The sequence below is a fragment of the Balaenoptera borealis genome (assembly GCF_965194805.1).
Source record: "Balaenoptera borealis genome assembly, chromosome: 19".
NCBI lineage: Eukaryota > Metazoa > Chordata > Mammalia > Artiodactyla > Balaenopteridae > Balaenoptera > Balaenoptera borealis.
In genome coordinates, this window is record NC_138878.1 from 18343067 (window position 1) to 18365549 (window position 22483).

The window sequence follows — 22483 nt, forward strand, 5'->3', positions numbered from 1 at the left end:
GCGGCAGGTGGGGGTGGGGAGGGCGGGCTGTCAGCACCGCCACACCTTTTCCAGAAAGTTGACCCGCCCGTTCCCACCACCAATCCAGCACAGTCCCAGGGAGGGTCCCTGAAAGAACCAGATCAAAGACAGCCTTAGGCATGGTCTTTATTCACTTGGACACTGTACAAATATTACAATTTCCTTTTGTTGCAAAAAGTATAAAAATAATCTTTATATAGGAATCCATTCGTTACTGCAAATCTTTCTAAATCTCTGCAAATGGCTCTAAATGAGGATAAATGAATAAACAAGAGGGGGACTGCGGGGCAGAGGGAGGCCGGGCCAATCCTCAGGGACTCTCCCACCCAGATTCCTAGCTAGAGATCTCCATTACTCCTGTTAGCAACCTGCCTGCCCCAACAGGTTCTCAGGGCCAAGGGTCCAGCAGAAAGGGGGCACACGAGCGGTACAGAAGGAGCTGTGTGATCCGCGTGGGGAGAAGTGAAGGAGGCTAGGCTAGGTGCTGGCAAGTGCCCAGCCCCACTCCATGCTTCCTCCTGGAGGGGGAGGGGCTGGCAGGTACAGGGCAGTGGGGCTGGACACGCTGCCCTAGGAGGGTGACGGAGGGTCCTTGGATCTGTGCCACTGGGTGGCAGCTGAAACTGAACTCTGGGAGGGCCGGGGGAGGCTACCAGGTAGGGGAAGGCCCCCAAAAAGGAGCGGCAAACACTTTGGCTCCACAGCGGAGAGGGCTAAGCCCCTTTTCCCTGCTCTCCCAGCACAGAACAGGTGTTGGTGCAGGAGTGGGACTTGTGGCCAGAACTGTGCAGTGAGGGAAGGCTGGGGAAGCCAGGAGTCTACGGCTCTCAAGCTGTGCAGGGGTGGGGTGGGGGGAGGTCCCCAGGCAGCCCCCAGGTTAGACAGTCTGTGTCCCAGCCACAAAGGGCATGCCCCTGTCAGTCAGAGGTTGAGAACAGGCACATCAAAGAGGTCACAGACACCTTCACTCTCATCCAGGTTGTAGATGTAATCGTGGTCTCCAGGGGGTGGAGAAAGGCGGAGGAGGGGTGCAAACACTGCAGAGAGCAACAGGCTGAGGCCCCAGGGCCAAGACCCCACCCAGCAGCCACCCAAATCCTGCCCACACACACTCACCCCCCACCTGCCTGGGCCACCTACCTTCTGAGGACATCAGCTCCTCCAAGAGCTCTGAGCTCATGCACTCTGGGGATGGAGGGAGAGCTCAGTTACATTCTGGCTCCCGCCTCTCCACCCACCAAAGCACATGAAGGGGACCACCCAGCCACCCATCAGAAACTTTACCCTTTGCCCAGGTACCGGGCACAACCATAAGGTCCTCAGAAGGGCAAGAAAACGGCCCTAACCCCCAATGAGCTGTGCCCCTCACCCCAGCCCCAGGGAAGAACACAGCCCTACCTCGAGTGGGATCAAAGATTTCTGACAGCTCTTTGGGGAGCTCCAGAACTGAAAGACAAGAAAGCCATGCTCAAGGGCACAGAGGTCCAGCCTGGTCCCACTCTAGCCCCCACTTCCCCAGATCCTATATCACCCACCCAGGGGCTCCATACAGCTGAGATGTCGGCCCTGCACCAGACCAAGCCAGCCCTGTCTGCAAGTCTCCCCTACCAGACCTGAATTCCTCGGTGCCAAAGGACCACTGTAGGTAATCGGTACAGCCCTTCTAACTCAGTGGTTCGGGAGAAGGGCAGCACACCCTCTCCATTTCTGGGCTCAGAGTATATACCCTGTCTGATGGAGGATACTCTGTCTGATGCAGGATGCCCTGTCTGACAGAGGATGTCCTGTCCATCCCTGCCCTTGCTAAGCACCTACCTGGTGCCAGGCTCAGAGACCACAGCCCAGGCCAGGTCACCTGGCAGAGGAGGAGGCACTCTTAAATAGGGGATAGTGCTACAGGGTGATGACACTGCTACAAAGGTCTAACCAGGAGGACACACATGGGAAACAGAGGAAAGGAGTGCTGGAGCTAGATCACAAGGGATTTCATATGCCAGCTTTAGGGGCTCTGGTTTTATCCAGCAGACCTTAGGGAGCTGTTAAAGGTACTTTTGTAAACAGAAAAATGCCAGTCAGGCTGTGTTTCAGACAGATTCTTGTCAGTCGGGGTAAAGAAGATGCTGAAGAACTTAGGATAGAGGTGGCTGGCAGCGATCCTGAGTGTTAGGATACATGAGGCCATCCATGGGGGATGTCTGCAAGAGAACTCACTTAGCTGATGTGGGGTGGGGAGCAGAAGGAGGGAGAAGGAGATAGAGCTGGAGTTGACACCCAGGTGTCAGGCCTGGGTGACTAGGGCCAGTGGTCGGGTATGCACAGAGGTAGAAATCCAAGTTTCAGTTGAGGACACATGGGAATGAAGTGCCCACTGGATGTGCAGAGGAAGGCACGTGGACACAAGAGGTAAAGTTCAGGCAAAAGGCCTAGGCAAGATGGAGGCTGGGATTCCTCTACCCAGAACTGGGGCCCTCCACAGGTGTGGAATGCGCCAGAGATCTGGGAAGCCAGATTTAAAGGAATGCCAGGGAGAGGTCAGAAGAAGAAGCCAATTAAGGGAGAAGAGCCAAGAGCTGACATCATTAATGCCAAAGGAGAAAAAAGAGCATCAACACAGAGCAAGAGAGCACCAGAGCAGATCAGCCTAGAAACCTGCTGGAGCTGGCTGTCAGAGCTGGGCAACGTATCAAGAGTAGCACTGGTGTAGCATGGGGTGGGGGTTTGGGGTCCTGACTGCCGCAACCTGAAGGCTGACTAGGGGACCAGGATATGGAGTAGAATGGAGATGACTTTTACAAGGAGTCCAAACACAGAGGATATAGGGAAGAAGAGAGAGAGAGACACAGGCGATGAAGTGTCATTTAACGAGGAGAGACTTAGCAGTGCTTGAGGGCCGAGGAGACTAAGTCCTGGAAAAAGCAAACACTCAAGTCACAAGATGGAGAGGAGACACCAGGCAGATGACACCACCTCTCCTAAGAACATACTGCCCACCTTTGGAGCCTGAGGGCCATACCACAGCCCGTTCCCCAAGAGAGCGCTCACAGCTTCCTGAGACCGGGCTCCAAGGGGTGGCAGGCAGGGCTTGAGGGAGGGCCAGGGAGTTCTGTGTCAGCCCAGGAAAGGGGCAAAGGGGCACCAGCGCCAAGCCAGAGGCCAGGCTCCTCACCTTGGCTGGCAGAGCTCTGGTTGATGGCAGGGGGCTGGCCAGCTTTGGCTGAGGAGATAGGATAGTTAGGTTCCAAGCCCAGTTCTGTTTCTGACCTGGGACTGTCTGAGGCTGGGTTCTCACTGCTGCCAAGGGGACAAGTACTCACCACCTGTGGGGTCTGCCTTGATGGGCTCAAAGGAGGTAGAAGGGTTGGGTCCGGATGAACTGCTATTGCTGCTGCTGCTGCTGCTGCTGTCCAACAGGGCAGAGGACTGCAGCGGCCGGGTGTCCAGTGCTGTCAGGCCCAGCGGGAGGGAGCTGAGCTCACCACCGTCCTTGTTATCGGTTCCAGGGCCAGCACTCACTGCAACCACATCCCCCAAACCCAGTCACTTGGGGACAGGAAGCAGGGTATTGAAGCTGGCCGTGCTAGAAGCCACAGCCAGGATGATCAGCGCCCCAGTTCCTAGGCCCAAGGAAAGTTAGGCACTGCCCATCACTCCCAAAAAGGTAACATGAAAATTAGTCACTGAAGGAGACAAGAGCATGAAGCCTGCAGGAGGGAGACTCACGGACATGGCCGCTGTGACCACACTTCAAGAGGGGTTGCCAGGGCAAGTGTGACACTGGCGGATCTGGGGGAAAACTGCCACCACTAATTCCCCTTCACACAGTCAGAACTTCCCTGTTAACAAGGGCCATTCGCTGGACTAGCAAGGAGAGGCCTGCGGGATGGGGGAGCAGGAGAAAGAACCCCACAGGGTCCCTTCCACTCTGAGTACGGCATTCCATCACACAGAGGTACTGCCTCTTGGGCCCCAGAAATCACCCCATCACCACATGGCCATTGTGCCTCACCTGTGAGCTCAGCGGCTGGACCGGCCACCCCCTGGGCTTCGGTGCTGCCGGGAACAGGGTTGGGGGTGGTCACCTGGGGACTGCTTGGGCGTGAGGCATCCTGGGGCGGGGCCAGAGCAGGCTTGGGCAGAGGCGGAGGAGTAGAGACAGCAGGTGGGCTCTGGAGCAGATCTTCAGGTGGCGGCACAGGCACCGCCACAGGTGGTGAGCTCCATGCCTCCTTGTTCACCAGCAGCACCTCGATGGGGCCACTTACACTCTTCAGGTGAATCTGGTACTTCTTCTGCCCATTGAGGCCCTACCGGTGAGGATGCGGGGTGGAGGACAGGTGGAATTGGAAGCAGGCTCGGCTCCTGCCTGACCCTGGGCAAGGGCCAGTGTCCTCTCCCACCCTAGGCTGCCCGTTCTCCTAGATAACCTCAAACCCCAGGCCTCCCCCTACCTGCCCCACCCGGGACTTATCGGGCTCCACAGCCAGCACCCGCCCTCAACCAACCCCGCATGGCTGGGCTGAGCACCCACCTCTGGGATGGGCACCTCCAGGCTGGTGCCCGACGGGGCCCGGATGGCAAGGAGGGTGTCTCCTAGGATGACAAGGAGAATGGATCAAGGCCCACGGGCTCAATCTGAACTGAGAGTGGGGTGCCTATCCCTTAGAGTAAGGAAGGAGATCATGGTCTCTGAGGGGCTGGACAGTAGGCTGGGACAAAGAACTAAAGCTTTTCTCCTCCTAAGAGCCCAGGGGTCAGTAACCAGAAAATCTGGGTTCAGACACATGGAGCAAAAGATTGCTGGCCACGGGCATCTCACTTGATTGACGGGGCTGCTCCCCAAGCGTAGACGTTCTAGCCAAGGCCAACATCCCTTCCCCAGAACCAGGCTGGGAGATGCAAGATGAACAAGAAACAGTTCCTGTACCTACAAGGCAACTAAACTAACTGTAGGTTGGAAGTGGGCACCATTGCCCCCTGCATACAAGCATACATGAACATGCAAATACACATTCTCCCTTGTATGCTTCTGTCACACGTAAGAAGCCAAACCTAGGGGACGATGCAGGTAGGGGTTGACCCAGGGACCCAGCCCAGGATTCTTGCACCCTCTCAGTACGGTTAGCCTCCATAGGGTCCCAGTGACCCTCAAACCCAGGACTTACCCTGTCTGGTTCTTCTTTGGGCAGGCCCCAGGAACCCTCTTAAGAGACAGAAATCTCTTGGGCACTGAGTCCAGTCCACTGCTCAGGGCTGTGGCTCAACCCATCCCCACCCCCGTCTCCCCCTACCCAGGCTCTGCTCACCAGCAAAGCATCTGCAGATGTCCTCATGAGTCACGTAGGCCAAGGTGTGGGGGTTAAGGAGAACGGCTGATGCCCTGCCCGTGGCGACAGATGGCTGACCACAGAGAAGACCCAGCTCTCCAGCAGAGGTCTGACATATATGCTCTCAAAAAAAGTCCTGAGGCCTGGGGTCTACATGGGGAGGGATCACAGTCCAAGACTGGTGGGCGAGAGGCTCTGAGGAGGGAACCTGAGGCTGGAACCTCCTGGAACCAGGAGCTGCAGGACCACCCTCCCAAGAGGAAAGGGGACTAGGGGACCACAAGCAAACCCAGCTGGACTAGAGGGCCCCTCGCCCACTCCCCTGGAGCAGGGACTGCCAGGAGGATATCAGCTGTTCTGCACGTCCTCTGTGACGTTCCGGATGCTCTGCTGCACCCACACCTTGTGCTGGTCTAGTTCTTGCTCTCGCTGCTGCAGCTCCTCGATCTCTGCCTTGAGCTCAATCAGCTTGTCCGCGATCTCCCGGGTATTGCAGCCAGGCCCCACGCCCCTGAGCCCGGGGAGTGGAGCTGAGAGGGGCTGCCAGGAACTCTGGGTCCCACGGCCCCCACTCTCTCTTGCACCCTCCACCCCACACCCCTGACGCTTCTGGGTAGGAGATCCCGTTGCCCTCCCTAGTGCCCCCACTCACTTCCACTGGATGCTATTCTTGGATTTTTTCTCGATCAGCCCGATACCTTCCAGCACGTTAGTAATGTCATAAATCCGCCGCTTCTGGCGAACAGCTAGGGTGTCAGCTGCCTGGCAGGCAGAAGAGAGTGGGGAATGCTCAGCCCCACTCTCAGGTGAGACTTGGTCTGGAGTAGTCTGAAAAGGGGGTGGCCTTGATTCCAACCCTCCTCCCAGGCACTACAGCAGCTCGGGACTGTGGGGCGGGAAGAGGCCTGGCGCAGCGTGAGCTGATGTTCTGATGCTCTTCTCCCCACACCTGCCGGGGAGGGCCACGAGGACCAACACCTGCAGCCCCAAGCCTGGCACATAGCTGACGCCCAATGGCCTCGGCCGAATGAATGAAACAGCTCCCGGCCTCCCTCCTGTGAGAAAGCACATGGATGGCGGCCTGCTCTGAAGGCTCAGCTGGGCCGCCCCGGGGGTTCCCGCTACCGGCCCAGGCCTGGTCCACCATCCCCCCTGTCGCCCCTTAGCCCGGGCCTCACCAGCTTGAGGTCAAGCACGCCGTCCTTTGCCTCCTGCAGAAGCGACACGAACTTGGTAGTGAGAAGTCCCAAACTCTTCTCGTGCCGGCTTGGTGTGCCCGGGGGCGGCGGCGCCTGCGGCCCGGCCTCCGCCATAGCGCCCTCCCGCCACCTCCCCTCAGCCAGGCCAGGCCAGGCCGGCGCCGCCGCCACTTCCGCTTCCGTTCCTGGCCTCCAGGCCGCCGGCGCCAGCATCGCTGGTTCCGCTTCCGCTCCGCGCCCTCCCAGGGAATCCAGCACTATTCATCTCTGCGAACACGGCCGAAAAACTTCGGGGACCATCAACAATTGTCCAACCGCCGAAGAGGACGAAAATAACCCCAGGATCCCCGGAGACCAGCGTTGTTGAGGAAGGATGTGGAGGAAGTCTTTGGGCAGCTCCGGTAGCAGGGAAGGAGGAGCCACTGGAACCTTACGGGCTGGCCAACCTGCCCCAACTCCACTAACTCTACCCCAACCCTCATCTCAGGAGAGGAGACTGTGCTGCCCGATGAACCCAATGTGTTTCCCCAAACCTGCTCCTAAAGGCTGCCCCACTGTCTTGGGATCACCCATCCTATTCCTGTCCTTCACTTCCTGCCAAACAGCAAGCACTAACTACATCTAGCTTGTCCACTTGTTTCCATCCCCACTCTCTTTCCCTGATCCCAGCCTCATCTTTCTCTTGTCTCCACACAGCAGTACTCAAAGGCCATGGGATTATAACCACTTTTCAACCAGTGCAAACATGTTTACCTATGTGTAAATATATGTAAAGCGCTTAGAGCTGTTCCTGGCATGTGGGAGGACTGTGTGTTTGCTAGTATCATTTTGTTATTTTTAACATTGTCATTATTTATGATTGTTTACTTTAGGTCAAGTTTTTTGGGAAACAGGGATGTGCCTGCAAGAATTTTACTGAGAAGCCACACTTGTAAGGGAGTAAGACAGGCAGAATTGGGCAGAGAGGAGAATTAAACTGCGATGCAGTTAAAATAGAGGCCTCAGAGACTTCCCTGGCCGTCCAGTGGTTAAGACTTCGCCTTCCAATGCAGGGGGTGTGGGTTTGATCCCTGGTCAGGGAGCTAAGATCCCACATGCCTCACGGCCAAAATACCAAAACGTAAAACAGAAGCAATATTGTAACAAATTCAATAGAGACTTTAAAAATGGTCCACATCAAAAAAATCTTTAGGGCTTCCCTGGTGGCACAGTGGTTAAGAATCTGCCTGCCAATGCAGGGGACACAGGTCCGAGCCCTGACCCGGGAAGATCCCACATGTCGCGGAGCAACTAAGCCCGTGCGTCACAACTACTGAGCCTGCGCTCTAGAGGCCGTGAGCCACAACTACTGAAGGCCGCGCACCTAGAGCCCGTGCTCTGCAACAAGAGAAGCCATCGCAATGAGAAGCCTGCGCACCGCAACGAAGAGTAGCCCCCGTTCGCCGCAACCAGAGAAAGCCCGCGCACAGCAACGAAGATCCAACGAAGCCAAAAATAAAAATAAAATAAGTAAATTTATTTTTTAAAAAAATCTTTAAAACAGAGACCTTGGCCCATCCTACTCAGAGCTCTGAAACTGGGGTGACTCTTCCAAGGCCTTCCAAGGTAAGGGTACCTGGATTTTATACCCTAACATTGACTGAGAGACTCAGCTGTGAGACCTCAGCAGCCTACATTTCTGGCAGCTGGGGGAACAAGTATCTTTGTCCTGAAGGGTGGATTCGGGTAGTAGCCGGTGTCCACTACATTATTACTACCTAGTAGCCCCTTCCATGGCTCCCTTTAACTCCCAAGACAAACACAGCTTTCATAGCCCTTCCACCCGTCTCCGCCATCACCTACCACACACCGTCTTCACAAGAGCCTGTGGTCTCTTGCTCCTCTGCAGAGGCACATCCACCTCTGAAGGGCCCATCAACACAGTTGTCACACTGTGATGTTGTCTGGACTCATATTTGCACACCTCGCTCTCCACCCAGGTTGGGGCCATCTAGTTCATGTCTGTGTCCTGAGCACAACAGATCCTGCATAGGCTGCTCAAGTCTCAATGTTCACAGGGAGTACACCCCCCTCCCCCCAAGGAAGTGGCGCCCAGCCCTCCCCACTCTGTCCCACAGTGCAGATGCTCTTTCCTGTTGGGAATAAAGTACCAGAGACTCAGCTTCCTTCCTTTCTGCATGTGGCCTTGGAGAGGGCGGGACCTTGGAGGGAGGAGGGAGCTCCTGGGCAGAGAGGTGGGACAGAGGCTTCCTTGGGGAGAGGAAGTCTCTTGCTGCATGCTGAGGTGTGGGTCCCATGAGCCAGTGGTGGGAGTACCCAGCTCTGCCAAGAGGGCCAGGGGAGAGGGCCATCCTCAAGGCCAAGGCTATCTGTGGAGGAGGGAGAACTGGACGCCTGGCCAAGCCTGGTGAGTTCCATATCAGACTGTCCTCTGCAACTCAGAGCAGGAGCGGTGTCCAGTGGAGGCCCATGCCTACCCTGTTTCACTTGCATCTGAGGGGCAAAACTGAGAAACCCGGCAGGCAAAGGTGTCTCAGGTTCCTTCCCATCACACCCACCTCCCTCTCATTTCCTGAGGGGGCTGGGCAAGAACCTTCCTCCTCCTTCTCAGCGGGGCCTAGACGAAGCCTGCAGCTCAGAGGAGCTCCCACTCTACGTGCTCTAACCTGGACCTTCGCCCCCACTCCTACCTCCGCTCCGGCTCCTCCAGCCATGGACTCAGCAGCCAGGGACAAAATGCAGCCCGCACTTCCCCCTGGTATGAGCCCTTCTGGGTGGGCTGAGGGAGGGATGGTGGCAAGAAAGATGGGGATGGTGGGGTTGGTCCTCCCTGGCTGGAGCTCTATAGGGAGGACAGGGAGAGGAGTGGACTGCCTTGGGGGACAGGCCGAGGGGTAGGAAGGGGAGCAGATTTGGCAGCCACTTCCTGCAGGCCCTGCCCAACTGACGCGGCTGCCCAGGCTCTTCCTGCCCAGGGCCTGAGTGGCCGGAGCAGGAGAGGGCGGAGCAGCTGGCCCGGGGTGCAGCACTCAAGTGGGCCTCGGGTATCTTCTACCGGCCAGAGCAGCTGGCCAGGCTCGGCCAGTACCGTAGCCGCGAGGTGCAGCGTACCTGTTCCCTGGAAGCACGCATCAAGGTGGGCATCAGGCAGGAGGCAGGGGTGCTGAGGGCGGGCTGCAGGACTGGCCAGGCCTCACTGGCTGCCTCCCTCCCACAGTCAGTGGTGCAGTCGTACCTGGAGGGCGTGAAGACCGGTGTGCGGCAGCTGGCCTGGGCCCTTGAGGCCGTGCAGGGAGCCCGCGAAGCCCTGGGCCAGGCTCATGCGTTGCTCCAGGGTATGGCTGAGGCTGCACAGACCCTAGAACCCCTGCGGGAGCAGGTTGTGCAACACAAGCAACTGCAGGCCATGTCTCAGCTGCTGCCCCGGCTGCGAGCTGGTGAGTGTGTGGGGCCCTAGGCCGCAGTCCTCCGACAGGTAGTCGACAAACACCATCACTGATCAAGGGGCTGGGGCGCCAGTGGGAGATTGCGTGGACGGACACGTGGGCGACCTCCCAGAGAGTAACTCAGGCTTCAAATGGCATATGAAGCAAGGGTACGTATTAGTTCATTCTGGGGTTCCCAAGCATGGGATGTCTGAGTCAGGACTGACACCAAGTGGCTCTGGCCAACCTGGCTGTTAATTTACTAAAATATTTCCCTAACGGGGTGGATGAATAGCCACTGGCATGGCCCCCCAAGTTCCTCCCTGCCTTCCCTCCAAGACCCCTGACTTCCTCATGTTCCATCAGCTCAAGGGTTTACCCTTGGCCCACCATGTAGGCCCTTCCCTGGGTCCTTTCAGATTGACCAATGCTCTACTGTACTGATTATTAAATATTTTACACATCACCCCAGCCCCAGGGCCTCAGCATCTACTGCTATACCCACTGCACAGGTGGGAAGGCTGAGACCCAGGGCTGCCTCTTCTCCCCGCTTAGTGCCTGCTGCATTGGCCCACACACAGACCCTGATTGATGCCCAGCGACTCTTGGAGGCATATGTGAGCCTTCGGGAACTGGAGCAGCTGCAAGAGGAGACGTGGGCACCTCTCGGGGGCCTGGAGTTGCCAGTGTTCGAGGGGCTGGGCCCTCTGGCTGAGGCTCTGGGCCAGGCTGTGGAGGCGGCTGCAGGGGCTGCAGGGCGGCTGGCACGGGAGGACCCAGCCCTGCTGGTGGCTGCTATGCGTGTGGCCGAAGTGGACGCTGGGCGCACAACCTCCCTGGAGCAGGCCGCCCGGGACTGGCGGCAGCGCTGTCTGCGGGCACTACAGGAGGGCTTGGAGCGGATCCACTTTGGGACACCTCTGCAGCCTGGGCCAGGGGCACTAGCGGGGTGGCTGGAGGCTCTGCGGGTGGCTCTACCAGCAGAGCTGGCCGCGGCTGAGGCACTGGTAGCACCCTGCTGCCCACCACACTACAACGTGGTCCGGCTGTGGGCCCACACCCTGCACAGTGGCCTGCGCTGCTGCCTGCAGCAACTTCTGGAAGGGCCTCAGCTGGAAGCTGCCGATGCCTTCACCTTGCTGCATTGGGCACTGCATGTGTACCTGGGGTCAGTGTCCCTGGGGCAATGGGAAGTGGGTGCATCAAAGGCTGGAGGCTCAATGTAACACTGGGCTACCCATGTCCAGGCCAGAAATGATGGGGAGCCTGGAATTGGGGCCCGAGGCTGATGTGTCTGATCTGGAGCCCCTCCTGACCCTGGAGAACATCGAGCAGTTGGAGACAATATTTGTGGCCAAAGTCCAGGTGAGTAGTTGGGGCCCGGGTTCAGAGCAGCTCTGCCACCAGCTGTGGGCCTGTATCTGTGGAGTCGCATGTCCACCTGTCTCTAGCAGTGTCAGTGCCCTGCTACATACTGCTGCACCTTGCCCCTTTCCCCCAGGCAAGTGTGGCCCAGTGGCTGCAGAAGGCACTGGACGGGGATGTAGCTGAGTGGGGCCGAGAGCAGGAGCCTGACACAGACCCATCTGGCTTCTACCACTCACCAATGCCAGCCATCGTGCTGCAGGTGGGTGAAAAGTGGCAAGGCAGGGGGGCAGCTCTCATAGGGAAAGGGAAGGAGGGCAGGACTAGGACTCTGATGATGGCTGCCCATCCCTGCCTGTAGATCCTGGAAGAGAACATTCGCGTGACCAGAATGGTCAGTGAGTCACTGCAGCGGCGGGTGCATGGCATGGCACTGTCAGAACTGAGCGCATTCCTGAGGAGGTCTGCCTAGGCACTGACCCAGTCCCAACCCCTGGCCCTGATCCTGGGGCAGCACTAAGGGGCTCTGAGTGATAAGACACACCTGTGGAAAAGGGCTCCTTCAAAACAGGGCCTTGGGTATCTTGGAGGTGGGGCCAGAGTACCAAGGACTGGGGTTGCACCAGAATGACAGCAGATACAGGAGCCACCTCTGCCCTTTGCAGCTTTAGTGATGCTCTGATCCGATTCTCCCGAGACCACCTCAGGGGGGAAGCAACGGCCCCTCATTACGTGCCCTACCTACTGGCCACCCTCAACCACCAATCAGCACTCAGGTATCAGGAGGCCCCCACAGAACCCCACCTTCACTAACCCCTGACTGAACACCTATTAGGTATGGACCCAGCTCACACTAGGCCTTTAGGAATTTTGGACTCACATAGCCCTGGGGTTCCTATCCTAGTTCTACTAATTACTAGCTGTGTGACCTTGGGCCAGTTACCTAATCTTTCTGAATCTTGCTTTCGTCATCAGTAGTATATGGGTAATAATGGACATTCTGAGAATCACATGAGATAACAGATAAAATGTACCTACCACAGTACCTGGCACATAGTGTCAATTATTCATTCATTCAACAAATATTTATCAAGGCCCTACTCTGTGCCAGGTAATGTCTGGCGTTACAGCTGTGAACAAAACAAAAACATTCCCTTCCTCTTGGGTCTTATGTTCTTTGGGGTGGGGGCAGAGAGGACAAACAAATTAATGATGATTTTGACTCCCTCCTGACTGGGATTAACTCTCTCCCCTTACCGAAACAGAAACTGAAAGACATGACTTGCTCAAGGTCACACCGCGAATTAGAGGCAGGTCCAGCTGGCCTGTGTCCCTTCTAGCTCGCTGAGCCCACCACTCCCATCCTCAATCTGTTGGCCCAGACTTTCAGAAGTGCAGGGAGCCGCCCTTCTTGCCCCCTCACGGAACACACTTGCGCCACTAGGTGGCGCCCAAGTGGCTAGACAACGGAGGGCCTCTCGGGCCTTGGCCTTGGTCCTGAAGCCGTACTTTTGGTCGGTCCAGCTCCTCCGTGTCCGTCCTGCAGCCCGACTGGGTGGCTCCAGGGGCCTTGGCTCCGGTGGAGGCAGCGCTGGACGAGTTGCAGAGGAGGATCTGCCGCCTGGTGTTGGAGGCGCTGCTGGCGGAGCTACAGGTGAGGCTTCAGACGGAGATGGGGGTGGGATAAGGAGATATAGCGTATGCATGGGGGTCTCTGCGGGGAATGCCGGATCTGAATCGTCCCTCCAGCCGCGTCTCTGCCCTCCGCTCCAGCCCCTATTCGCTGCTCTGCCCTCTCGCCGGTGGCTGTCGAGCCCAGAGCTGCTGGATGACGTGTGCGAGCGGACCGCGAGCTTCTGCCAGGACTTCCGACACGTGCGGGATCCTGCGGTCCAGGTGCGTTTGGAGGGGAAGGCTGGGAAGGGGGGAAAACGCCCATGGAAAAAGCGTCCTGGAACCATTTGATCGTGCTCCCCGCAGCTGCTGCTGGCCGAGGCGGAGCGTACCGTGGTGCTGCAGTACCTACGTGCGCTGATGCAAGGCCGCCTAGTGTGCCGCGGTGCTGACGAGCGGACCCAGGCGGCCGAGCGCCTGCGGCACGATGCCGCCCAGCTTCGGGAGCTTTTCCTCGGTTTGGTGAGAATCTGGGTGAGCAGATGGGCGGGAGTCTCAGTGGTTGGGTAGGGGCCGAGGGCTGGAGAGAGACCAACACCGACGTGTTCAGGGCCTGGAGGAGAGCGTTCAGTGCGCGCCAGTGCTGCTCGCCTTGAGGGAGCTGCTGAACCTCCGCGACCCCACGCTGCTTGGTCTCGAGGTGGCAGGCTTGCGGCAACAATTTCCCGACGTGAGGTGCGAAGACGGGCCGGGAAGGGAGGAGGGACCCCGGGGGGGCTGGGCGGGGCTGACGCACCTGTACTCCATAGCGAGGATCACGTCTCCGCCCTCTTGGACCTGCGCGGGGACGTGTCCCGAGAGCAGCGCCTGGCCGCACTCAGCTCTCTGCAGGCCGGCCCGCAGCCCTCGCCCCCAGCGGGTGGACGCGCACTCTTCAGCCTCGTGCCAGCACCTGCACCCCCGCTGTCCTCCTGCCTCCCCTCGGGGTCCTGTGCCTGACCCCCGGCTGCCCGCAGAATAAAGCCACGGTCCCCGTACGCCTGAATTGTGTGCGATGGAGAAGGGGGGATAGAAATAAAAGTCCCCGCGAAGGTCAGGGGTTCCAAGTGCAGTGACATACCTAAGGTATCCTGGCTCCAGTTCTGAAATACGTCTGCGCCCCACCTATCCCGGCATCAGACCTGTATATGGGCTGCTTTCCCAAGCACCCGGGCTTCCACCGCTGTATGCGGACTCCATCCCCACGTGTCCGTGCACCGGCAGCGAGCTCGCGTCTCCCGCGCGACTGCTGAGTCCAACTACTGAGGCAGAGGGGGCGGGCTTAAGACAACACCCCACCCAGGGGCGTGACCCGATGGCGGACCCCCTCCGGCTCTGCCTGGCCCCACCCCCAGCCATGTCCTCGGGCGCTTGAGGCCCCGGAGATTGACGTGAAACCGCGCGCCTTCGTCTGAGCGTGCGCGCGCCCGACTGCGTGCGTCACCAGCGTCGGCTCCCCAGGGCTGGGCAGCCGGCGGCCGGTGTTGCGGAGCGGGGACGGCGGCAGCGAGAAGAGGATTGAACAGGTGGGGGCGCGGCACGCGGACGGAATCCCCCCACCCCCGAGAGGCCGAGAAGGCGTTCGACGCGACCCCTCCTCATCTACCAGGGAACCCCGCTCCATTGTCCTCTGGCCCCGCCCTCCATTGGGCACGCCCTTTGCCCCATCCCCCGCCTCTTATTGGCTGGAGGTCACGCCCCTCCTCGATCTCCCAGTCCCCATTGGCTCCTCTTCCACGTTATCCTCTCCCGGAGTTTCTTATTGGCGCAGGCCACACCCTCTCATTTATCACCAGACTCCGCCTTCAGCCTGGGCTCCTCCCACAACCATCTTTCATTCATTCTGCATCTAGTGCTGGGTACTTTGGTCATGGGGGTGAATCAGACCCGTCCCTGCCCTCACGGAGTTCAGGGGATGACGGGGGGACACGGACCTAGGCTCCAACAGTGACAGCCTAGGACGGTAAAGAAGCCGCCTGGGCACTGGGAACCTCTAAGACGCTGGGAAGGCTTCCCGGAGGAAGTGAGGCCTAAACCAAGTCCTGAAGAATGGTTAAGGAGTTTGCCACGGGGAGACATTGGGAGGGCATTCTTGGCAGAAGGACCTGAGACATGAAAGAAACAGGCGTATTCTGGTAATTGCAAAGAGGTAGGTCAAATGAAAGAAGTGGAGATGAAGGGGATTAGTACAAGCAGAGGCCCGGAGACCAGTGAGGAATCCAGAAAAGTGTATAGTTAGTTGAGGGGAGGGAAGCCTGAGGCCTGAAATCTTTTCCAGCAGCTTGTCACTAGGCAGAGTGCCGGGAGGAGCGGGAGGGGATCAGAACTAGATGGGGAAGCAAAGTGCAGGGAAGGTATGATTCCAGTTCTGAGAAGGACAAGGGCTCTTGATTTCATTCCTTTATTGAGCAACTGTTCTGGGGACACAGTTGTGAACACTTAAAAGGAGAAGACAGATAATGCTCACTTGTACTTCAGATGGTGATAACTGCATCATAGGACAATACTGTGGAGAAGGGGAGGTTGTGGTGGAGAGTGTCTAGAGTAGGTTTATTTTATAGAGGGTGTGTTAGGGAGGCTTTTCTAACAAGATATTTGTACAGAAATCTGAGGAAAGTGAGAGTGACCCCTTCAGTTATATGAGGGGAAAGCACTCCAGACGGGGGACATGTTCAGTTTGAGATACCTGTTAGACATTCAAGTAAAGATGTTGAATTGAGAACTGGCAACACTAGTCTGAAGTTTATGGAAGAAGTTTGGGCTGACATATTTAAAACCATGAGAGTGGATGAGATCACCTAGGGAGTGAGCATAAACGGAGAAGAGGAGAGAATTTTCCAAGTTCTGGACATTACAGTGTCAAGAGGTCAGAAAGATAGGGATTACCAGCAAGTAAGACCAAGAACAAACAGCCAGTGAGGTGGGAGAACCATGTTCCAGTGTATTTGGGAACCAAGTGGAGAACATGGCCAAGCCAAGATGAAGTCATTAACTTTGTCAAATTCTGCTGATCAATATGAAGATCATTGGTGACCCTGGTCAGATCAGTTTTGATAGAGAGTGGGGGACAAAAGCCCCCACTTGTTGTGAAATTGAAGAGAAAACAGGAAAGAAGGGATTGGAGACTGAGTATAGACGACTTGAGGTGTTGTGTTGCCCTAGGAAACCGCTGGAGGGAGATGCAGTGGAGCTGGAAAGAGTGTGGGGTCAAGTGAGGGTTTTGTTTTGTTTTTTAAGATGGAGAAATAACAACATGTGTTTATACTGATGGGAAGAATCCAGTAGAGAGGAAGAGATTGATGGTGCAGGAGATGTAGGAAAGAAGAGAAATGCTGGAGTTATGTCCCTGAGCAGGCAGGAGAGTTTGGAGGCTGGAGCCTTCAGTCAGTCTCTGGGGAGAGACTGGGTTGGACTGAGCCCTGGTACAGAGTCAGGGGTGAGTGTCCCAACACTTGCCTTGGATGACCACTAGGAAGATGCCTCTAGGGGACAGACCAGGGATTGGCTTGGATTTGCTGAAGTTTCCCTCTGCTCACGGGAAGCTGATTCTAATTTGGATTTAAGCAGATGGCCCAGAGGAGAGAGAGCATTCCAGGTGGAGGACTAGCATAAACCAGGGGCCTGCAGGCATTCAAACTGACTGAGGCCCAATCCCAATGGGCTGGAGGAAGTGGATGGAGCCAGGTGGGAGGGGCGGGGTGAGACTGAGAAAATGCCATAGGTAGAAGGCAGGTAGAAGGTAGTGAGACCCCCTCACCTGTCATCCTGGCAGCTGAGGCTACACTGTACCAAACTCCCAGTCTGGGTGGGCGCTGAGCACAGGGATTAGGATCATGAGTAGGGGCTTAGGCCTTGCTCTCAGAAGCTCACAGTCTAAGGGGATTTGAGTAACCACCATCTAGCTGGGTGTATGAGACTCTTCCTCTTGCTTTCCCCCAGTCCAGCTTGCTTGGGTGAGCCTGCTGGAGGGGATGGACACTAGGGTGGAGGTGAGGGGGCAGGTTAGAACCTGGCGTCAGGTCCTGGGCCCACCAAAGGCCCAGCAAGGGCAGTGTGGATGGAGCCTGCTGGTCCTCAGGCCACACGCACTCATGCTGGCCTCCACATGCCTTTCTGTGTCTCCAGAAGTCGACCGTGTGGGGAGTTGGAGTGACCCAGCTGGATGTGACCACCAGGACAGAATGGTGCTGGACTCAGGGGCTCAGGTGTATGAGCAGGCACCCCCCAGCCCGCCATCCAGTCCCTCATCCTTGGGCCATAGGCTGAGGCCCTCAGACCGAGATGGGACAGCACTGTACCCCTGGCCTCGGTCCCTGGCCTTGCCCCTGGCTCTCTCAGTCCCCTCAGCCCTGCGGCCCCGGCCTGAGCTGCAGCCCTTCTCAGAGCTGCACTTGGGCCACCGTGGCCACATGCGTCGCAGTGAGAGCACCTACACCGTAAACAGTATTGGCCGGCGGGGGGGCAGCACCCAGGGTCGGGCGCCACCTGGACGGGGACGGGACCCAGGTGGGGGCACCCTGCGGCCTGCGGCCTCCCTGCCTCACATTGCTAAGACTCGAAAGGATGCAGGCCGTGGTGCGAGCAAGAGTCCCTGCATGTTGGTGGCTCTGCGGCCAACCAACATGGACCGTGAGCGGGACAAGTTCTTCCAGTCCCATTACACCTACAACCCACAGTTCGAGTACCAGGAGCCCATGCCTACGGCTGTGCTGGAGAAATACTGTGAGGCCTCTGGACAGTTCCTCCATCAGGTCAGTCCAGACTGCCCACCTCACCCTGGCCCTACCACCTGAGAGGCCTGGCCTGACCTGCCACTGTGGCCCTTTGTGCAGGCAGTTGGCATCATTGAGGCTGTCCTGGAGAAGTTTGGTACCTATGAACACTTTGAGGCTGCGACTGGGGGCCAGCTGCTGACCAAGTGCCAGATCTGGTCCATTGTGCGCAAATACATGCAGAAGGAGGGCTGCGCTGGGGAGGTGAGTTCGCCCTGCCTGCGAGGCCCCTTTTCCACATGCTCCAAACCAGGCTGCGGAGTGGGCAGTGCTAGGCCCAGCTCTACACTGATGGAGCTAGCGACCTCGGGCAAGCCCTGTCCCTGCCCCTGCCCCGGTAAGGTGGGAGCTGGCTCCAAGCAGAGGTGGGGAAGGGTAGGTGTTGTGGCCAAGTGTCCAGCCTGGCTGCCTCGTGGCATCAGTGGGTCCACCTGCACACTGGCCCCTGGGCTGGTGGCCATGGCTCAGGGCTCTGCCGCCTGCAGGTTGTGGTGCAGCTGAGTGAGGACCTGCTGTCCCAGGCAGTGATGATGGTGGAGAACAGCCGACCAACATTGGCCATCAACCTGACTGGAGCCCGCCAGTATTGGTTGGAGGGCATGCTGCGGCACGAGATAGGTCAGGGTGGGGGTAGGCGGGTGGGCGGGTAGGGGTGAGAGGGGGCTGGGACAAGGGGGGGCAGTGAGCGTCTCCAGTAACCCCACCCCCTCTCTTTCTTCCCCTTCCCTCTGGAGGATGGGCCCCTTCCCTTCATGAGCATCTACCTCCTTCCTCTGGCTCACAGAGGTAGGCCAGAACATGCCAGCACACTCTCTGGGCTTACCCTCATTTCTTGTTCCTTCTGGGTATCTTTTCCTCCCTCTACTTCCTCTATGATTTCCTTTGACAGTGGGGCAAGAGTGCTGAGGCCCAGACAGGCCAGAGGGAGAGCCCTAAGGGTCCCACAAGCCCAGCCAACATGCAGGCTCTCCCTGGTGGGTGGAAGTTCAGATCCTGGGAATGGAATTAGCTGAAGACACACAGAGCTGGGTTTAGGAGGGGATAGGGCCAGGCTGGAAAAGCGAGCACGGGACACTAATTACTATTCTTTTCTGTCTGTCCCTCCTCATCAAGAATCCTGTTGCTCTGGGCAAAAGGTGGTTTTTGCTGGGGACATCAGCATGATATGGGCATGCAGGATGTGGGGCTGGGGTAGTGTGTGAGTTCCTGCACCTCTCTGGGGGCTTGGGGGGCAGTGTGAGTTTGGGAGAGTTTGTGTGTGTGTGTGTAGCCCTGGACGGGTGAGGGAGGGTTCATTTATGTGAGACTCTGGATCCTTGGGTGTGAGTTCACCTGAGGAGAGTCTTCATGCTGCCTGGGGTTGGGTGAGTATGAGTTTGGGGTGGAGGGGACTTGTGTAAGAGCCTGAGTTTAGAGGCATAAGGATATGTGAGTCGCCGGCTAGAGGTCCAGCTGGGCAGACCAGGACCCAGGCCGGGCAGGAGGGTCCCTTGGATGCGCGGCCCAGCGCAGCCTCTCCATCGCCCACCCCACAGGTACCCACTACCTGCGGGGCGTGAACAACGCGCGGCAGCCATGGCACAGCGCCGAGGGCCGGCTGCAGTATGGGCTGCGGCCAGCGAACCCCACCGAGGAGGGCCTGGCCAGCCTGCACAGTGTGCTGTTCCGCAAGCAGCCCTTCCTGTGGCGCGCCGCGTTGCTCTACTACACCATCCACCGCGCCGCGCACATGTCCTTCCGCCAGCTGTTCCAGGACTTGGCGCGCTACGTGCAGGACGCCGACGTGCGCTGGGAGTACTGCGTGCGCGCCAAGCGCGGCCAGACTGACACCTCGCTGCCCGGTGGGCGCCTGTGCGGTGGGGAGTGTCCTGATCTGTGGCAGGGGTGCGGGGGGGTGCAGGTGGGGCTTTGGGCCTAGGGCTCACGACCCTCCTGTGTCCACAGGCTGCTTCAGCAAGGATCAGGTGTACCTAGATGGCATCGTGCGCATTCTGCGGCATCGCCAGACCATCGATTTCCCGCTGCTGACCTCGCTGGGCAAGGTGAGGGACCACGGGCCTTCAGAGGACCCAGCCAGCTCTCCCCCTCACTGCAGTATTCCCTGAGCCTCTGATTGGAACTCAACTGAGGACTGGGTGCCAGGCCTTTCTGATGGGGGGGAGCGTGGGTGGAGGTGAGCACAGGAGGTGAAATGACAGTCTGGCAGCCAATACAGGTGCTTGAGCCAGCCCACAGGTGTGTGTGTGTAGACACTGCACTTCAAAGGAGGTGAGCATTCCAGGCCAAGGGAGCAGTCAGGAAGGCCTGGGGAAGGAGGCTGGAGAAATGGCCAGGGAACAAGTCCTTGGCCCTGGGTATTTGTGCCAGGCTGAGGAAGTCGAATTTCATCCAAAGCAATGGGGAATCCTAGGAGCTTTGAGCAAAAGAGTGGCACAGGTGGTTTGCTTTAGAAGGCTCCCTCTGTCATATGGGAGGAGAGGCCTAGGGAAGGGAGTGCAGGGGGAAAAGGAGGAGGCCTTTCCAATCACTTTTGCAGAACTGATGGTGGTCTGGCAAAACCCAGCAGTGGCCATGCAGTTGGAGAGGAAGCGGCAAGCTGGAGAGATCTTCAGAGACTGGATCTTTTTAACTCAGTGGCCACTCTGAGTGGGAGGGTGACAGATTCTAAGCCCCCACCTGGAATGTGACCTAGGGGACTGTGAGGAGGGTGGGGATGGCATAAGCGGCACCCAGTAATGTTGGATATGGGGAGTCTGAGGTGCCTGAGGGATATCCCGGGGGAGGTGTTCAGAAGGCAGTTGGATACCCAGGTTTGGAGGTGAGGGGGGAAGCTGGACTGGAGACAGGAGTGGGATTGTAGGACATAGATGATAAAAGAAGGTGTTGAGAGAAAGAGCAAACACCCAGGACTGAGCCTCAGGGTACATAACATTGGGAGTGGATCAGGAGGGGAAAGGGAGGAGTTCCAGGAGCAAAGGGCTATGGGCCATTGCAAGAGAGCTGGGACCAGCTGCCTGAAAGCCAGGGCACCCTGCCTACTCCTGAGGCCCAGCTTTCTTCCTGCAGGTGTCCTATGAGGATGTAGATCACCTTCGGCCCCATGGGGTGCTGGACAACACCCGGGTGCCCCACTTCATGCAGGACTTAGCACGCTACCGGCAGCAGCTGGAGCACATCATGACCACCAACCGGCTGGATGAGGCAGAGCTGGGCCGCCTGCTGCCTGATGACTGATACTGGTTGAGGGCTACAGGCAGAGGCCCTGGAAAGAGGGCTCCAGATCAGCCCCCAGAACATGAAGCTGGCTGCTCTGTGCTTCCACAGCCTGCACGTTTCTTGGGGAATGGGGAGGGCAGAAGCATTTCAGGAGGGAGGAGAGGCAACAGCAGAGAGTTTGTGTCCCTTGCTAGCCTCCTTGGACCCTGAAGGCCAACAGCAGCATGTCAGGCAAACTAAATCTGCCCTCCTGTCTCCAGCTGCCTTTGAGCAGAGGAAAAGCCTGGGGGCAGGAGGGAAGCTGAGAATGGATGGGGATGGGGGGGTGGTTTGGGAGTAGAAACTTGTTCTTGCATGAGATGGCTTTTGGGTGTCTGCATACTCCAGTCTTTTCCTCCCCCACCTGGCCCCTTGGTGCTCCTTCAGCTTTCATGCTGTCTACCTCTCACTGGGTCCTGGTGGGGATCTCCCTTCTTCTGGGGTGATTGCCTGAGCCTGAGGTCCTGGCTTTCACACAGACTCAAGGAGCAGGGATCCTGGTAGTAGAGACCCAGCTGGGCTGGGGTGTGCTTTCCAGCATTTTGCCTCTCCCACTGTCATGTATTTATTCCTTATTTATGTGCTCTACTTACTGGGGCTGGGACGCAGCAGCTTCTGAAGGTTCAGTGGAGGGAACAGGGCTCCTCTGGAAGGCACCGACTGTTCCTAGCTCCACTGACACACACACACACACACACACACACAGGCCTTGTGAATCAAGCCAAGAGCTCACCTGGCCCTGCCTTCATCCCCTGCACTGGCCTCTACTGTCCCTGTCTTTGCCCACACCCTCACAGCTGGTCTCTGGCAGAGGTTGGCATAGCCTGGCAGCAGCCACAATCAAGCCTGAGGTGCAGGCCCCTTGTTGTTCCTAGTTCTGAGCCCCTTCTAGAGCAGGAGAGGTGCCAAGATGATTGTTGCTTCCAGTTTCACCTCAGACTCAGCTGTGTGAGGTTGACCCTGTCCTACTCCCTTCCTTGGCCTTAGTTTTCCCATCTGAAAACTTGGAAACACAGCTGGAAAGTCCTTATTCATTTAGTTAGTGAATAGGTATAGAGCGCCTTCTTTGTACCAGTTAACTGGTCACAACCCTCACTGAGCTCCCAGTCCTGAGAGAAGCCAGACAATTAAAACAATTACAATGAACTGTGTGGGCTCTGCCTACTTGAGATCCCTTTCTCTTTCTCTCTCCTAATCTCACTTCCCAAGGTGGTGAGCTCTAGCCCTGTCTAAGTGGAAAGAAGTACCCTTTTCCTGGCTCTTTGTGCCAGGCCTAGGGGCTTTCATGAGGTGGGGCTGGTGACTACACATGTCCCCAAATGGTTCACGAGGATAAAAGGGCTGTGGAGCAGGGCCCAAGGGTCTGGCCCTTGTCCCACTGGGGACCTGGGTCTGGGGTCTCCAGGGGTACAGCTTGGGCTATTGAGGATGGAAAGGGGTTGAGGACTGGGCCGTGGGCACAGGGCTGC

At 57.7% G+C, this 22483-nt stretch overlaps 3 protein-coding genes across 12 annotated transcripts; 2 read left to right on the forward strand and 1 right to left on the reverse strand.

Annotated features, from left to right (window-relative positions):
* Window positions 1–131: 131 nt before the first annotated feature.
* Window positions 132–6717, reverse strand: E2F4 (E2F transcription factor 4). 2 transcript variants are annotated; one of them, XM_082369003.1, is made up of 11 exons: window positions 6524–6717; window positions 5998–6107; window positions 5695–5856; window positions 5325–5368; window positions 4550–4611; window positions 4028–4325; window positions 3336–3533; window positions 3188–3235; window positions 1420–1467; window positions 1162–1206; window positions 805–1058 (listed from the first exon to the last, which is right to left on the reverse strand). In XM_082369003.1, the coding sequence occupies exons 1-11, from the start codon at window positions 6656–6658 to the stop codon at window positions 943–945; spliced, it is 1266 nt and encodes a 421-aa protein (XP_082225129.1). In that variant the 5' UTR covers window positions 6659–6717; the 3' UTR covers window positions 805–942. The 2 variants fall into 2 exon arrangements, with proteins under 2 accessions (XP_082225130.1, XP_082225129.1); XM_082369004.1 differs by lacking the exon at window positions 3188–3235 and having other exon boundaries at window positions 132–1058; window positions 6524–6715.
* Window positions 6718–6771: 54 nt separating this feature from the next.
* EXOC3L1 (exocyst complex component 3 like 1) lies at window positions 6772–13985 on the forward strand. Of its 6 annotated transcripts, XM_082368884.1 has the most exons (14): window positions 6772–8951; window positions 9156–9302; window positions 9505–9680; window positions 9762–9981; window positions 10525–11137; window positions 11217–11334; window positions 11471–11596; window positions 11696–11796; window positions 12000–12110; window positions 12859–12988; window positions 13108–13230; window positions 13315–13470; window positions 13559–13683; window positions 13758–13985. In XM_082368884.1, the coding sequence occupies exons 1-14, from the start codon at window positions 8840–8842 to the stop codon at window positions 13945–13947; spliced, it is 2448 nt and encodes an 815-aa protein (XP_082225010.1). In that variant the 5' UTR covers window positions 6772–8839; the 3' UTR covers window positions 13948–13985. The 6 variants fall into 6 exon arrangements, with proteins under 6 accessions (XP_082225010.1, XP_082225009.1, XP_082225008.1 ...); XM_082368883.1 differs by having other exon boundaries at window positions 9505–9981; XM_082368882.1 differs by having other exon boundaries at window positions 13559–13985.
* An 85-nt stretch (window positions 13986–14070) lies between these two features.
* On the forward strand, window positions 14071–22434 carry MATCAP1 (microtubule associated tyrosine carboxypeptidase 1). Of its 4 annotated transcripts, none has more exons than XM_082368969.1 (7): window positions 14071–14513; window positions 17113–17738; window positions 17820–17963; window positions 18245–18377; window positions 19295–19600; window positions 19704–19801; window positions 20826–22434. In XM_082368969.1, the coding sequence occupies exons 2-7, from the start codon at window positions 17169–17171 to the stop codon at window positions 20991–20993; spliced, it is 1419 nt and encodes a 472-aa protein (XP_082225095.1). In that variant the 5' UTR covers window positions 14071–14513; window positions 17113–17168; the 3' UTR covers window positions 20994–22434. The 4 variants fall into 4 exon arrangements, with proteins under 4 accessions (XP_082225095.1, XP_082225096.1, XP_082225093.1 ...); XM_082368970.1 differs by lacking the exon at window positions 14071–14513 and adding an exon at window positions 14696–14950; XM_082368968.1 differs by lacking the exon at window positions 14071–14513 and adding an exon at window positions 14697–15136.
* Window positions 22435–22483: the final 49 nt, after the last annotated feature.